The following is a 16,760-nucleotide window of genomic DNA, read 5'->3' as shown; positions in this document are numbered from 1 at the left end:
CCAGCTCTGCATCATATCTAAGTCCCTTTGCAAACAACAAATGCCCACAACTCCACCTATCTTCGTATCATCTGCAAATTTACTGACCCACCCTTCGACTCCCTCATCTAAGTCATTAATAAAAATTACAAACAGCAGAGGACCCAGAACTGATCCCTGCGGAACTCCACTTGTAACTGGGCTCCAGGCTGAATATTTACCATCTACCACCACTCTCTGCCTTCGACCGGTTAGCCAGTTTTCTATCCAATTGGCCAAATTTCCCTCTATCCCATGCCTCCTGACTTTCCGCGTAAGCCTACCATGGGGAACCTTATCAAATGCCTTACTAGCCTACCATGGGGAACCTTATCAAATGCCTTACTAAAAGGATCTTGATCAGATGGGCCAATGGGCTGAGAAGTGGCAGATGGAGTTTAATTCAGATAAATGTGAGTTGCTGCATTTTGGAAAAGCAAATCTTAGCAGGACTTATACACTTAATAGTAAGGTCCTGGAGAGTGTTGCTGAACAAAGAGACCTTGGAGCACAGATTCATAGCTCCTTGAAAGTGGAGTCACAGGTAGACAGGATGGTGAAGGTGACGTTTGGTATGCTTTCCTTTATTAGTTAAAGTATTGAATATAAGAGATGGGAGGTCATTGTTGAGGCTTCACAGGACATCAGTTAGCTCACTTTTGGAATACAGCATCAATTCTGTTCTCCCTGCTATGGGAAGGATGTTGTGAAACTTGAAAGGGTTCAGAAAAGATTTACAAGCATGTTGCCAAGGTTTGAAAGGCTTGGGCTATAGGGAGAAGCTGAAAAGGCTGGGGCTGTTTTCTCAGGAGCGTCAGAGGCTGAGGGGTGACCTTATATAATAACGAGGGACATAGAAAGGGTCTTTCCCCAGAGTAATGGAGTCCAAAACTAGAAGGCATAGGTTTAAGGTGAGAGGGGAAAGATTTAAAGGGATATAAGGGACAACTTTTTCATGTAGATGGTGACGCATGCGTGGAATGAGCTGCCAGAAGAAGTGGTAGAGGCTGGTACAGTTACAGCATTTAAAAAGCATCTGGATGGGTATATGAATAGGAAGGGGTTAGAGGGATATGGGCAAAATGCTGGCAAATGGGACTAGATTAATTTAGGATATCTGGTCAGCATGGACAAGTTGGACTGAAGGGTCTGCTTCCACGCTGTACAGCTTTATGACTCTATAATCGTAGAACTTGATATCAATGGAACTTATTGATAAACAGTTGCTGGAAATCAAGATGCTTCAATTCATTGTTAATCCAAGATCATAGAGCTAAATTCAACAATCTCTTAATTTAACTCTTTCCCCACACATTGATAAAACCACAAATTAGAAATGCTAATCTAATGAAATGGAAGATCTGTATGAAGTAGGAAATCATGATAACCTAGTACAGGTTCATAAAATAAGGCAGCCCATCTACAGATTGGAAAGACAAGATGCAAACATAATTTATAATTTAACTTAACCTAAAGAGTGAAGCACTCTCTTAAGATTATCCATTTGCATTAAAATCACTTATTGCCTTGTTGCAGAATTATAGATGCATACAAGTCAAGCCACATGGTGAAAAGTAACTAAAGGTCAACTAATAAATACCTTAAAACCTGGAATTAATCATATGGGCGGCACGGTGGCACAGTGGTTAGCACTGCTGCCTCACAGCGCCTGAGACCCGAGTTCATTTCCCGCCTCAGGCGAGTGACTGTGTGGAGTTTGCACGTTCTCCCCGTGTCTGCGTGGGTTTCCTCCGGGTGCTCCGGTTTCCTCCCACAGTCCAAAGATGTGCAGGCCAGGTGAATTGGCCATGCTAAATTGCCCATTGTGTTAGGTAAGGGGTAAATGTAGATTTAGGGGTATGGGTGGGTTACGCTTCGGCGGGGCGGTGTGGACTTGTTGGGCCGAAGGGCCTGTTTCCACACTGTAAGTAATCTAATTTAATCTAATCTAATCTAATCTAATCTAATCATATCACAGCACATTTCATTGTGAAAAATCACAGGTTGGACTATATATGTATATCGGAACAAGAAGCATTGTTAGGTATATACATTGATAAATCTGTAGAGATTTTCAATAGGATTAAAAACACAGTCACAAACTATTATAAATTATGGACCTGTTCAAGATTCTTTAGCTCTCCTTTTAAGTTTTCCAGCTTACTAAGTAGCTCCCCCTCTTTGTGAAGTTGGTGAGATTCCGAATGTAGAGCTGTATAAAGCTTATGAACCAAGTTCTTTACATCATCCATTTCTATCGAATGCTCGCTGCTTACAAAGTCTAAGGCATCATAAAGAGATGAAAGAACATGGCATTAACATAGAGCTGATGATATGAAAGCAAATCATCTGCTTTTCAAAACTGCACAGTTTAACGTAAAATTACACATTATTAATGTTTATAAAAACATACTGAAACATGAAAAATGCAGAGACGCTATGTACAGCAGTTCCTTTTGGTAGATGGAGTTTAATTTGGATAAACATGAGGTATTACATTTTGGAAAAACAAACAAACCTATACAATTAAAAGTCGGGCCTTGGACAGTGTTGTAGAACAGAGACACCTCGGGGTTCAGGTACATAATTCTTTGAAACTTGTATCATATATAGATAAGGTGGTTAAGAAGGTGTTTAGTTTGCTTCCCCTCATTGCTCAGACTTTCAAATATAGGAATTGGGATGGAATGTTAGGGATGTACAGGATGTTGGTGGGGCCTTTTCTGGAGTACTAGAGTTCTGGTCGCCCTGTTATAGGAAAGATGTTAATCACACTGGACAAGGTTCAGAAAAGATTTACCAGGATGTTGCTGGGAATGGAAGGTTTGAGTTATAAAGAGAAGCTGGATATACTGGGTCTTTTTAACTGAAGCTTAGTAGGTTGAGAGTTCATTTTGTAGAGTATAGATAAGGTGAGCAGCAGAGTGTCTTTTCTCGAGAGTGGGGGAATTTCAAGACTGGGGGGATTATTTTTAAAATGAGAGGAGAAAAACTGAAAAAAGAGGCAATTTTTTTTCTTTCTTTTGAAAAAAAAAGAGTGGCTCATGTGTGGAATGAATTTCCAGAGGAAGTGGTGGATATGGGTACAGTTGCAACATTTAAAAGATATTTGGATAAGTACACGAATAAGAAATGTTTGGAGGCAAATGGGCCAAGCGCAGGCAGGTGGGACTAGTTTAGTTTGGGATTATGGTCAGTATTGACGTGTTGAACCAAGGCGCCTGTTTCTGTGCTGTATGTCTCGATTGTTGAGAAAGAAATGCAGGAGAGCCTACTTTTCTTTTACTAATAGGATATTTTACATCCACTTGAAAGGACAGATTTGGATTAAAGTCTCATTCATAAGACTGTTACCAATGGTGCAGCACTCAGTACCACACAATGCTTTCAGCCTAACTTATGTAGTCATATTAAATACAGAGATATGGCATTGAGGGTGAGTTGGAGGTTTGGATTAGGAATTGGCTCTCTGGAAGAAGACAGAGGGTAGTAGTTGATGGCAAAGGTTCATCTTGGAGTGCCGTCACTAGCGGTGTTCCGCAAGGATCTGTTTTGGGACCATTGCTGTTTGTCATTTTTATAAATGACCTGGAGGAAGGGTTAGAAGGTTGGGTGAGCAAGTTTGCGGATGATACGAAAGTCGGAGGAGTTGTAGACAGTGAGGAAGGATATGGCAGGTTACAGCGGGATATAGAGAAGCTGCAGAGCTGGGCAGAAAGGTGGCAAATGGAGTTCAATGTAGCTAAGTGTGAAGTGATTCACTTTGGTAAGAGTAATAAAAAGATGGATTACTGGGCTAATGGTAGACTACTTGGTAGTGTGGAAGAGCAGAGGGATCTTGGTGTCCATGTACACAGATGTCTGAAAGTTGCCACCCAGGTAAATAGTGCAGTGAAGAAGGCATATGGCGTACTGGCTTTTATTGGTAGAGGAATTGAGTTCCGGAGTCCTGAGGTCATGCTGCAGTTGTATAAGACTCTGGTGCGGCCGCATCTGGAATATTGCGTGCAGTTTTGGTCGCCATACTATAGGAAGGATGTGGAGGCACTGGAACGGGTGCAGAGGAAGTTTACCAGGATGTTGCCTGGTATGGTAGGAAGATCCTATGAGGAAAGGCTGAGGCACTTGGGGTTGTTTTCATTGGAGAAAAGAAGGTTTAGGGGTGACTTGATAGAGGTGTACAAGATGATTAGGGGGTTAGATAGGGTTGACAGTGAGAACCTTTTTCCACGTATGGAGTCAGCTATTACAAGGGGGCATAGTTTTAAATTAAGGGGGGGTAGATATAGGACTGATGTTAGGGGTAGGTTCTTCACTCAGCGAGTCGTAAGTTCATGGAATGCCCTGCCAGTAGCAGTAGTCGACTCTCCCTCTTTATGGGTATTTAAGCGGGCATTGGATAGGTATATGGAGGATAGTGGGTTAGTGTAGGTTAGGTGGGCTTTGATCGGCGCAACATCGAGGGCCGAAGGGCCTGTACTGCGCTGTATTCTTCTATGTTCTATGTTCTATCTCTTGCTGATAGGGCTGACAGTGCTCTCACTGAGGCATGCTGGACATAATCTCCTTCTTGCAAAGGAAACCCATGTCTCTTCACACAATAGGAATATCTAAAGATCAAGATGTAGCATTTGTTTGGTTGGAGGTAAAAAATAGGAAATCTAAGAAGTCACTTAGGGAGTGGGACCCTGAACAGCAACTACACAGGATGGGGAGGTAAGCAGGAAGAAATATTGGGGATTTGTGGGAAAGGCACAGTGATAATTGTGGGTGACTTTTATGTTTCAATAGATTTATTAATTAAATCAGCAAAAAGACCTTAGAAGATGAGCTCATGGAGTGTTTTTGGGCCAGTTTCTTAAAATGACACATTCTAGAGCAGGCTATTCTAAACCTGGTATGTACAATGAGGTGGAATAATTCAATAAGTCTTGCTAAAGGGGCCCCCAGCTAGCAGGGGCCACCCATGAGTGAGTTTCACTTTCAACTGAAGACGTGTTTTAAATTCATATCAGGATATCATAACGAGTTGTGAGGACAGAGTCCAAAGTGAGCTGGAAATTAGGTTAAGTTAGGTCAGTAGAGAAACAGTGAAAATAACTTCAGGAGGTCTCATAACATCAGCAAAGATTCCACTGAGAAAGAAAAACTTGAAGAAAAGGATCCATAACTTATGGCTAACTAAACAGTTAAATATAATGTGAAATTGAAATGAAAAGCATGTAATTCGGCAAAGAATAGTGACCGGTCAGGAGATTATAGAGTGTATAAAATCAAGCACCAAATTGCTGTGATTGTGTTGCTTCTATTCTTTACTGCAAGGAGTGCTTTCCAAATGATTTAAGTTGATTCAAAGTGTACACGATTTGCTCACAGGAGTGTATGGTGGCAAACAGGGTTTTGAGTGAAGTGTTGAATGGGAGAGCAGGACTCTGAGTGAAGCAGCAAGTGAGGGAGGGAGCAGAACGTTGCGTCCAGTGATGAGCAAGGTGTGAAATGGAACTGCATGTGGCGTGAGGATGACGTGGGTATTATGGATCTGAATGTGGGCAGAGTTGGAGCTGGCTTCCAGTTCCAGGCACGCAATGATGTCAGCTGTTCTGACATTCTGGACCAGGGCAGTGCCAGGAGCTACTCTGTTTAATAAACAAAAGGGAGAAATCAGAGAATGAGAGAAAACTAACTGGAGATATTAAAGTAAATAAAAATTCTTAGAACTGAATGCTGACAAGTCAGCAGGGTTTGATGGACTTCATCCTAGGCTTTAAAAATAATGGGCTGCTGAGATAATGAATGTGTTGATTTTAAGATTTTAAGTTTATAAAATTCCCTAGACTTTAGATAGGTGCCATCAGATTAGGAAATAACAAATGTGATACCTCTATTCAAGGAAAGAGGGAGACTCAATATCTATCATAAGGAAAATGCAAAGATCTGTTATTGAGGAGCAAAATGCTATCAGGCAGAGTCAACATGGTTTTGTGAAAGAGAAATCAGAGTAGTTCTTTAGAAATCATTAGGAAAGGAATAATCAATAAGCAACGGCCATAGTGGAAACCCGTCAATGTAGTATATTTGGATTCACAAAAAGTATTTGACAAGTTATTACACAAAATAAAAACTCACTGTGTCAGGGGCAACTTATTTTTGCGAATAGATAGATTAGCTAACAGGAAGCAATCAGTAGAGACAAAAAGGTAATTTTCAGGCTTGCAAGAGTGCCAATGGAGTGCCTCAGGGATTATCATGGTTTTACCAGGGCCACCCAGCTACAAGCCTCATGACAGCATTGCTTCAAACTTAGTCAAAAGAACTCAATTCCAGTGGTGAGATGATAGGGACAGCCCTTGATATCAAGACCACATTTGACCAAGAATGTTATCAAAAAGGCAAAAGTGAGGACTGCAGATGCTGGAGATTAGAGTCAAGATTAGAGTGGTGCTGGAAAAGCACAACAGGCACAACAGCATCCGAGGAGCAGGAAAATTTATGTTTCAGGCAGGAGCCCTTCATCAGGAATAGATGTCATCAAGAACCCCAAGCAAAATGGAGTCAATGGAAATCAGGGGAAAACTTTCCCTTGGTTGGAATCATATCGGACACAAAGAAAGGTATTTGCATTGTTGGGGGTTAGTCATTCCAGCAGTTCCTCAAGGTAGATATTTTCTAATCAGAGATGTTATTCCACACCTGTGGAACAGGCAGGACTCAAACTGGGTCTCTTGGTTCAGAAGTAGGAACACTCCAACTGCACCATTCAAGCCCAGTTCCACAGAATAGCGTCCTAGGCCTTACTATCTTCAAAGACCTTCTCTCCGTCATAAGGTCAGAAGTGGAGATGTTCTCCAGTGATTGCACGACGTTCAGTACCATTTGAGACTCCTCAGATACTGAAGCAGTCCATGTTCAAATGCAGCAAGACCTGGACAATATCCAGGCTTGAACTGAAAAGTGGAAAGCAACATTCAAGTGCCAGGCAATGACCATCTTCAACAAGAGAGATTCTATTCATTGCCCATGATATTCAATAAGCAACGGCCATAGTGGAAACCCGTCAATGTGGTATATTTGGATTCACAAAAAGTATTTGACAAGTTATTACACAAAATAAAAACTCATGGTGTCAGGGGCAACTTATTTTTGCGAATAGATAGATTAGCTAACAGGAAGCAATCAGTAGAGACCATCACAGAATCTCCTAATACCATCCTGGAGGATACTAAAGACCAGAAACAGAACAGAATTGGTCATGTAAATCTTGTGACAACATGAGCAGGTCAAATGCTAGAAATACTGAATAAAATAACTTAGCTCCTGTCTTCCCAAAGCCTGGCCACCATCTAAAAGGCCCAAATCGGGAGTATGATGGAATACTCCCCACTTGCCTGGATAGGTGTAGCTTCAACACTTAAGCAGCTTGAAGCCATCCAGGACAAACCAGCCCACTTGATTAGCACCACATCCTCAAGCATCCACTCCCTTCATCACTAATACGGAGTAGCAGCAGTGTGTACTATTTACAAGATGCACTGCAAAAATTCACCAAAGATACTTAGATAGTATCTTCCAAACCCACGAGCACTTCTACCTAGAAGGATGAGGGTAGCAGATACCTGGGAACACCACCTGCAAGGACCCCTCCAAGCCACTCACCACCCTGACTTGGAAATACATAGTTATTCCTTCAGTCACTGTATCAAATTCCTGGAAACCCGCTTTCTAACAGTGTATACATGGTCTACAGTGGTTCAAGAAGGTAGTTCACAACCACCACCTCCAGGAGAACTAGTGATGGGCATTAAATATTGGACCAGCCAGCAACATCCACATCCCACAAATACATTTTTATTAAAAATAAATCACCTATTTACAAACTTTATCAATGACTTGGATGAAAGGACTAAATGTATGGCTACTAAATATGTCGATGGCACAAAAAAAACAAGTGGGCAAATTAATTCTGATGAGGACCAAGCCTAGCTTTGCAAAGTCCTCAAGTGAATCAGCAAAATATTGGCAGATGGAGAGAATGTCAATTTGCCCACTTTGGCAAAAAGAATGGGAAAAGCAACATATTATTTAAGTAATGTGAAATTGCAGAACTCTCAGGTTCAGAGGCATCTAGGTTTCCTGGTGCAAGGATCACAAAATATTAGTATGTAGATGGCAAATTGGATATTGTTGTTTATTGCATGGGAAATGGAATAATAAAATGAAGTTTTGCTATAGTGTACAGGGTATTGGTGTGACCACATTTGAAGCACCGTGTACAATTCTGGTGGTCTTACAGTATTTAAAAAAAGGATATGAGTGCATTAGAGTCTTTGCAGAGAAATCACACAAATGATTCCTGGGATGAAGTTATTATCTAATGAAGAAAGGTTACTCTGGTTGGGCTTGTATCCCTTGGAGTTTAGGAGAATGAGAAATGATCGTATTGACAGAGTAGATGCTGACAGGATGTTGCACATTATGTGAGAGGTTACAACTAGGGGATGCAGTTTAAATAGAAAGGGTCTTCCATTTAGGACAGGTACAATGAGAATTATTTTCTGCACTGGAGGCAGGAACATTGAATATGTTTAAGGTTGGATAAGATAGGAGTTAGACTGACAAGGGGGTCAGCCATAAACAGGAAACTGGAGTGCACAATCAGATCTGCTGTGATTTTATTGAATGGTGGAAAAGTGTTGGGGGCCAAATGGTCTGATCCTGCTCCTAATTCATATGTTTGTGCAGTAACTGCTAGCAATTTCATATCTTTATGTTAAAGAGATGAGCTGTATTGAAGAAGAATGAATGTAGGAGTATATGGTATTGTCTCCAAAAATCAGTTTCTCATTTTTCTACTGCTAAAAGCACCTATCAAAATTTTCAAAATCAACTTAAGCTTAAATTTATTAGTAACTTATTAAACTTATTATTATTATCAAAGACAAAGGGCTTCATTTTACCTGGAATCAGCTAAGTGTCAGTTTTGGTGAGTTTTATGGAGGGTTTCACTGCATGAGGCCTGGCAAGTTTTCTCATACTATCCTCTTAAACAGGCCTTATTACCGGTGCACCACCTTCCTTGTATTTTCCCACTTGCCAAAGGCAGAAACACAGGGTCCTTGGTATTGGTGCCATCTTTGAAGCTCACTCAGTCAGGCAAAGTTGTCCTTCACTGTGCCCATGGGGGGGGCGGGTGGCAACCAAAACCAATTACATCAGTATACATGGGTGCACGGATTTGCACGTTGGTACATCCATTGCTATTTAAGAACTAAGCTTACCGTCCCTCCATCCAAGGAGCAGCGAAATCGACGTTTCGGGCAAAAGCCGGCTTTTGCCCGAAACGTCGATTTCGCTGCTCCTTGGATGCTGCCTGAACTGCTGTGCTCTTCCAGCACTACTAATCCAGAATTTGGTTTTCAGCATCTGCAGTTATTGTTTTTACCTTACCGTCCCTCCGCCTCATCCCATCTTACAGCTCTCAACAAGGGCATTGTTCTTTCTCCAATGCTGAATGCTGCCCATCATCCTCCCATTGTTCAATGTGAGACCATCACATACTGGAAGGTTTCGAGTGGCTCAAACACGCATTTGTATTCAGCAACAGCAAAAGTTATTAACAAAACACAGACAGAAGCTGCATTTGCTTTTGGGAACAGGCAGGGATTGTTTGTCTTTCATAATGAACAAAGTTGCAATCAAGTGACTATTGCCCCCAGCTCACATCTGCTGGAATAAACTGCCAACGAAGCCCTATCTTATTCTAGTGTTTGACAATGCTCAATGTTCTCAACTTCCTCCTTGGAGGACTGCAGCTCTTCAGAGTCTATCACATCCTCCTCACTGCCTGCAGGAGGCAGAATGATGAGCACACTCTTTCCAGAGTAAACTGCAAGGCCCACCAACTAATGTAAGCATCAAAACCTCACCTCTGACAGACCTACCGTCTGCTCCATGATGGTGTGAGAGGAAGAATGGATTGCATTGTATTTACTCTCCGCCTCAGTGGTGTAATAGAAGCATTTAGTTGGGATAATTAAAAGCAAAAGAGCTGTAAATAGTTGTGCCTCAGACATTCACCTGAAGAACGTCATAACTGATGATTATTGGCTTCTAATATTCCATCTTCCTTTGTGCCAGGTATGACTCCAACCAATGGAGAACGTTCTCCCCAATTCATATTGACTCAGTTTTGTTCGTCGATTCCCCACTTGGTCAAAAGCTGCTTGATGTCAAAGGCAATAACTCTTAGCATTACAGAGGAGGAAGTGCTGGATGTCTTGAAATGGTTAAAAGTGGGTAAGTCCCCAGGACCTGATCAGGTGTACCCGAGAACTCTGTGGGAAGCTAGAGAAGTGATTGCTGGGCCTCTTGCTGAGATATTTGTATCATCGATAGTCACAGGTGAGGTGCCGGAAGACTGGAGGTTGGCAAATGTGGTGCCACTGTTTAAGAAGGGTGGTAAAAGAAAAGCCAGGGAACTATAGACTGGTGAGCCTGACCTCGGAGGTGGGCAAGTTGTTGGAGGGAATCCTGAGGGACAGGATGTACATGTATTTAGAAAGGCAAGGACTGATTCGGGATAGTCAACATGGCTTTGTGCATGGGAAATCATGTCTCACAAACTTGATTGAGTTTTTTGAAGAAGTAACAAAGAAGATTGATGAGGGCAGAGCAGTAGATGTGATCTATATGGACTTCAGTAAGGTGTTCAACAAGGTTCCCCATGGGAGACTGATTAGCAAGGTTAGAACTCATGGAATACAGGGAGAACTAGCCATTTGGATACAGAACTGGCTCAAAGGTAGAAGACAGAGGGTGGTGGTGGAGGGTTGTTTTCCAGGCTGGAGGCCTGCGACCAGTGGAATGCCACAAGGATCAGTGCTGGGCCCTCTACTTTTTGACATTTACATAAATGATTTGGATGCGAGCATAAGAGGTACAGTTAGTAAGTTTGCAGATGACACCAAAATTGGAGGTATAGTGGACAGCGAAGAAGGTTACCTCAGATTACAACAGGATCTGGACCAGATGGGCCAAAGGGCTGAGAAGTAGCAGATGGAGTTTAATTCAGATAAATGCGAGGTATTTTGGGAAAACAAATCTTAGCAGGACTTATACACTTAATGGTACGGTCCTAGGGAGTGTTGCTGAACAAAGAGACCTTGGAGTGCAGATTCATAGCTCTTGAAAGTGGAGTCGCAGGTCGGTAGGATAGTGAAGAAGGCGTTTGGTATGCTTTCTTTTATTGGTCAGAGTATTGAGTACAGGAGTTGGGAGGTCATGTTGCAGCTGTTCAGGACATTGGATAGACCTCTGTGGAATATCACATGCAATTCTGGTCTCCTTCCTATCAGAAAGATGTTGTGAAACTTGAAAGGGTTCAGAAAAGGATGTTGCCAGGGTTGGAGGATCTGAGCTATAGGGAGAGGCTGAACAGGCTGGGGCAGTTTTCCCTGGAGCGTCGGAGGCTGAGGGGTGACCTTATAGAGGTTGACAAAATTATGAGGGACATGGATAGGGTAAATAGGCAAAGTCTTTTCCCTGGGGTCGGGGAGTCCAGAGCTAGAGGGCATAGGTTTAGGGTGAGAGGGGAAAAGATATAAAAGAGACCTAAGGGGCAACTTTTTCACGCAGAGGGTGGTACGTGTATAGAATGAGCTGCCAAAGAATGTGGTGGAGACTGGTACAATTACAACATTTAAGAGGCATTTGGAAGGGTATATGAATAGGAAGGGTTTGGAGGGATATGGGCCGGGTGCTGGCAGGTGGGACTAGATTGGGTTGGGATATCTGGTCAGCATGGACGGGTTGGACCGAAGGGTCTGTTTTCATGCTGTACATCTCTAGGACTCCATGAGCTCACAGCTGGAATTCAGCTCTTTTGTCTATGTCTGGACCAAGGCTGTAATGAGGTCTGGAGCTGAAATAGGAAGGAGTTAGGCAATGAAGAAGGTTGAAACTAATGGAGAGAATTTCAGAATGAAACCACAACTTCCACTTTAATTTGCAGCCTTAGTTTTAAAAATTAGAGTCTTCAAATCATAGCCATTCAAACCAGAATTTGTGTTTTAAGAAAGTTGTCATCATGCTGGAAGAGCACAACAGTTCAGGCAGCATCCCAGGAGCAGTAAAATCCTTTCAGGAATACAGGCAGAGAGCCTGTTTTTACCTAGATACTTCAATAGTTCAGATTTCTGATAAGACTAACTCAGGTTCATAAAGATAGAAATATAGAAGGTTCTGGATCATTTATGAATGTAACTGGCACGCAATAAAATAATGTGATATGATCTTATAATTAGAGCTGGACCACTACCGAGTGAAATCAGGAAGCTCGTCTATATAAATGATCGCATAAATATGAAACACCCTCACAAAAGGCTGTGGGTATTGGATCAATTGGAAGTTTCAAGACTAAGATCAATAAAGTTTTGTCAGGTTAAGGTATCAATGGATGTGGAGTAAATATGCCTAACTACATTGAGTACAAGTTAACATTCTTCAGAATACCTGGGAAGAACTACGAACATTGTGCCTGACATCACACTAACCTCATTACACAAAGTAATATTTAGGTTCAGAACACATGCTGACTTTTAAAGATTTTGCTGTAAAGAGAAAGTTTCATGTTCATAAAGGATTTTCAAACATCATGAGAAGGAAATGATTATCTTGTCCAAAGCACAGTCAAGAAATATTTCTTACCTCTTGATGGGGGCTTTATAAAATACTTTCTTTCATTAATAACCAGTTCAAAGTTCTTTGTTAATAAAATGGTCATCGGTGTTGTAGCTGAAACTCTAGTGCCATCTGCAGGCAAACAAAGGTTAGTGATAAAGAGTTTGTAAATCATAAAAAAGCTGGTTGTCTCATATTTTTCCCCACCTCTTTACTCCCAGACACCTGCAACTGGCAGAATCAGATACAGAAGGAATATGACAGAGAATAGGAGATATGATTTCAGTACATGAGCAATGTTGACTGTCTGGATGGGGTATAGTTTTCTCTGTATTTCAAACCTCAACAAGTACCATACTCACTCTGACTGGTCTTCTGTCACATTTCTTATATAAAATAAGCCAAGATATTCTCCTTTCTACGGCTACCTATTACCCCAAATTTGTTCTGAATAATGCACGTTTTGAACCTGCTTCACAAATGATGCAATTTGGTGTCGATTTCCCAAATTGCAGCAAACCAAAGCACACTGCCATACTATACTTCCAATGAACATGGGGTGCAGAACATGATTTATAACTTACGCAAATGTTATTGACTCCATGTGTATCTCTAAGTCACTATATGGTGAGGTGTGAATTTGTGTTAGAGATTACAGCATTAAAAGTGTTTAGTTATCTTGCTGATAGCAAAATTGGATAAAAGGTTAAGTTGCAGTGCCAAAAATATGATTCAGCTCTCAAAACCAATGCAAGTCCTGTGTTCTGAGCACCAGATCATTTAATTCTGTGATTAATAGCTAAGACACTAAATCAATGCACAGCTAACAATAAGCATTACTTGTGATTTTCCTGTGCTTTTAATTAAATGGCTCTGCATTCATCTCCCACTACCAAATCCTACTCTATCAAATTGAGCTTCTGCAAATTGCTAAATTCACATTTCCATGCCTCCTGTACAGTTGAAGTTATCAAGTCAAATCCAGTTCCGCAAGTTCAATTTTTGCTGGACCTGTAAAGACTGATGTGGAGATGCAGTGCTTCGAAAGCTTGTTATTTTAAATATACCTGTTGAACGACACCTGGTGTCGTGTGACTTCTGATAAAAACTGATGGCATAGAGCCCAGCTCAGACAGCATACACCAAACAAAAGTATATTATTTCCTGCAACATCTGCACACCCCAAAATGAAGAGTGTTTTAGTCTAATTGCTTAAAGCTGAAGCAGAAAGAGATACTCTAGTTGTGCAGTGTACTGGATAACAGTCACCTTCTGAAAAGATTGCCGCCCTACTGATGCCTTGATCTTCATTTTTCAAGTCCTTTAGAAGGTCACCAACATTCATCAAAAGCGGCTTCACCAGAAACTGGCAGCGCTCATTTCTAGAGGGAAGTGTGACAGAGATTACTGGAAATCCATGCTTGTATTCCACAGTTGCCTCTAGAAGAGAACAGAAAAATTCAATCATCAGTATTACTTCAACTGCCATTAAAGACACAAAGAAACTGGCTTTTTAAAATGCGCCATACCATGCTGTTAACTTTTTAACGCCCGAGTTTTGTAAACCCAAAGTTTACTCATCATTTTATGAGAAGCTTCAGGTCTTTTTCTCCTCTCATTGAAAAGAGGGGTGATCAGAATTATTTAATCAGATTAATTGGATGGTGGAACCTGATGGCTGTAAAAGCATTTGATCAGTTGTTACAAAAATTGTGTGTTAAGCAGCAGCTTCTTGTATCAGAAAGCCTAAATTAAGGCCATTGTTGACAGGTCATCTATTTTCAGGATCGAACAACCTCTTTCTGTGAGGTTGATTGCTTAACCCTGCCAGTGGAACTTATCCTGGAAGAGGATAAACTGGCACAATCCAATCACTAGTTGGTACTGGATGTATAACATCAAAAGCTTAATGTAAAATAGCTTAAATAGGACTGACAAGAATAAAGGGTTGGTGGCAGAAAATCCTACAGCCGACAAAAAAAAAAGCAAGCAAGATGAAAATGGGAAAACTTTCCACATTCAAGATTGCTGATATAAACATTCAGTAGACAACACAGCCAGTTTTTACTTTGGGCTAGAAGAATTCATATTGACATTCTGCTCTTATACAATCATAGAATCATTGCACAATTGCAGAAGGGGATTCAACCTTATGTATCTGTTGCGACTCCCTACGAAAACTACTCAGTCCTAAAAACAAGAAAATGCTGAAAATTACAGGTTAGGCAGCATCCATGGAATGGGAGCAAGTTAACGTTTCGAGACGAGAAGACTTTTCATCAGACCTGTTGTGAAATGTAGGGGGCAGCACTTATGCAGTAGCTGTGAGGGGATAATGCTGGGGAGAAAGGATGTTGATAGATTGGATTCCAAGTTAGTCCTACTCCCCTGTTCTCTCACAGCAGTTTTGCAAATGTTCTCTTCTTCAGATAATTACCCAACTCCATTTTAAAAAGGAATCCAATATTAACTTGAGTGACTCTTCAAAACTGCTTACAGGCAAGGTAGTGAAGTTGAGAACTTTATGTGTTGATAGCTACTGGCTTTACAATATTGATAAATTGGGAAATGACAGCTCTTAATTTCTTCTGAAAACTAACTTCCTTCATTCAATTCTCTAACCGTTGAAATATTCCTAAATGGATAGCATCAATTTCAAAAGCTGCCAAATACAGCCCTATATTGTTGACTGGATAGTGGAAGGGTATGGATGCATTTATCCCTCTGCTGCCTGATTCACTCTCAATCCATCATCCAGCCCAGTGAAAATCCAATCATTTGTAACATCAATGTTAACAGAATGTAATTTTCCTGAAAAGAACTTTAGTAGCGACTTGGTGACTGCTGCTAAACATTTGCAAGTATTCTAAAATTAATTAGAGGGAAAAGATACTTGTGAATTTTGATTAAAGCAGGAACCATTTCCCATCTGCAAAGCATATTGTACAGACGGAGATAAAGAACGCACACATTTATAACACTTTCAACTTAAATGTTGAGGAGCACTATGCAGACAATGAGTTGCTTTCTATCCAGATGCAATTATGAATGACGATTACATTTGTCATTCCTTTAACATTTGCTTCAGGATAAAGATGTATATTAAAAACCTGTTCTTCTTTGGCCAAAATTTCACTAATTTTTGAGTCTTGGAAAGATGCTGAGTCTACTACTCCTCAAATAGCAGACAGGATAAAGAATTTCCAAATTTTCTGTGGTTAAGACTAGCTACACAGTTGATTCTGCAGCTCAGTGTCAGTAAGACTGAAAACCATCTCGCAAGCTCCAGTTCTCTCCATTCCCAAAGGTCCAACATTCCAAAGGAGGACAGAAAAAAGGAATAATTCCCAGGTTTTCTGCAGCTTTCCTTGAAGTACAGCAATTTCATAACAAAGAGACATTTGCTCCTAATCTGTCATAATGGCTATAATTTGTCCATTGAGTTGCACCACACTTTTCGATTCTTAATACGTTAATAACAAGGATGACAATCAGTAGAGAAAGGGGGAAAAAGTTAAATCAGTAAAATCTTGCACTCTGGATGCCACGTCCTCCCACATCCTGCTCCAAGTACATAAAGAACTGTGGAGCGGGAATCAGTCTGGTCAGCTGTATGAAGAATGTCACAAAGCTGGTTTCTTTTCTCTAAAAGCTGTTCCTTGATTTTTCCAGAGGGGCCGTAATGGGCCGGGCTCTGATTGCCTTGTGTGATACAGAGAGGAAAAGGATTTTGAGAGGCCTTTTTGTTTATATGTAAACAGATGAGACTTCAGGCCAAAGTGATTCATGATTTAGAAGTAACCTGTATAATGAAAAGGGAGTAGTCAGCTCTCTACCTGAGCAGTTCAGTCTGAAACTGGTTGGGAGGTCAACAGTGAGCTGTGTGGAAACTCACTCTCTCTCCCCTTCTGCCCTTCCAGTTCCAACCTGTAAGTACCTGTTCCATTTCTTTTTAAAACTGTGTTTTTAAGAAAGTTTGCTTATTGGGACTGTGGTGTATATTTGGAACAGCATAATTAAGTCTAGTTTGGATAGACCGGGTTCTGAAGGTGTTCTTTATTCTGTTC

The 16,760-nt window shown here is 41.0% G+C and overlaps 1 protein-coding gene across 1 annotated transcript in view; it reads right to left on the bottom strand.

The window, feature by feature from the left end:
• The window catches only part of LOC140482713 (calcium uniporter protein, mitochondrial-like), a 157,418-nt gene that overhangs the window by 16,515 nt on the left and 124,143 nt on the right, over nucleotides 1–16,760 (bottom strand). Inside the window, exons 3-5 of the mRNA XM_072580295.1 lie at nucleotides 13,963–14,133; nucleotides 12,721–12,825; nucleotides 2,139–2,299 (exon numbers count right to left, since the gene is read on the bottom strand). Of these exons, the coding sequence (XP_072436396.1) occupies nucleotides 2,139–2,299; nucleotides 12,721–12,825; nucleotides 13,963–14,133 (437 nt within the window). The remainder of the gene's footprint in view (nucleotides 1–2,138; nucleotides 2,300–12,720; nucleotides 12,826–13,962; nucleotides 14,134–16,760) is intronic.

The sequence above is a fragment of the Chiloscyllium punctatum genome, chromosome 1, assembly GCF_047496795.1.
Source record: "Chiloscyllium punctatum isolate Juve2018m chromosome 1, sChiPun1.3, whole genome shotgun sequence".
NCBI lineage: Eukaryota > Metazoa > Chordata > Chondrichthyes > Orectolobiformes > Hemiscylliidae > Chiloscyllium > Chiloscyllium punctatum.
Note: the sequence above shows the minus strand (reverse complement) of the source record. Positions and strands in the feature narration are given on the sequence as shown.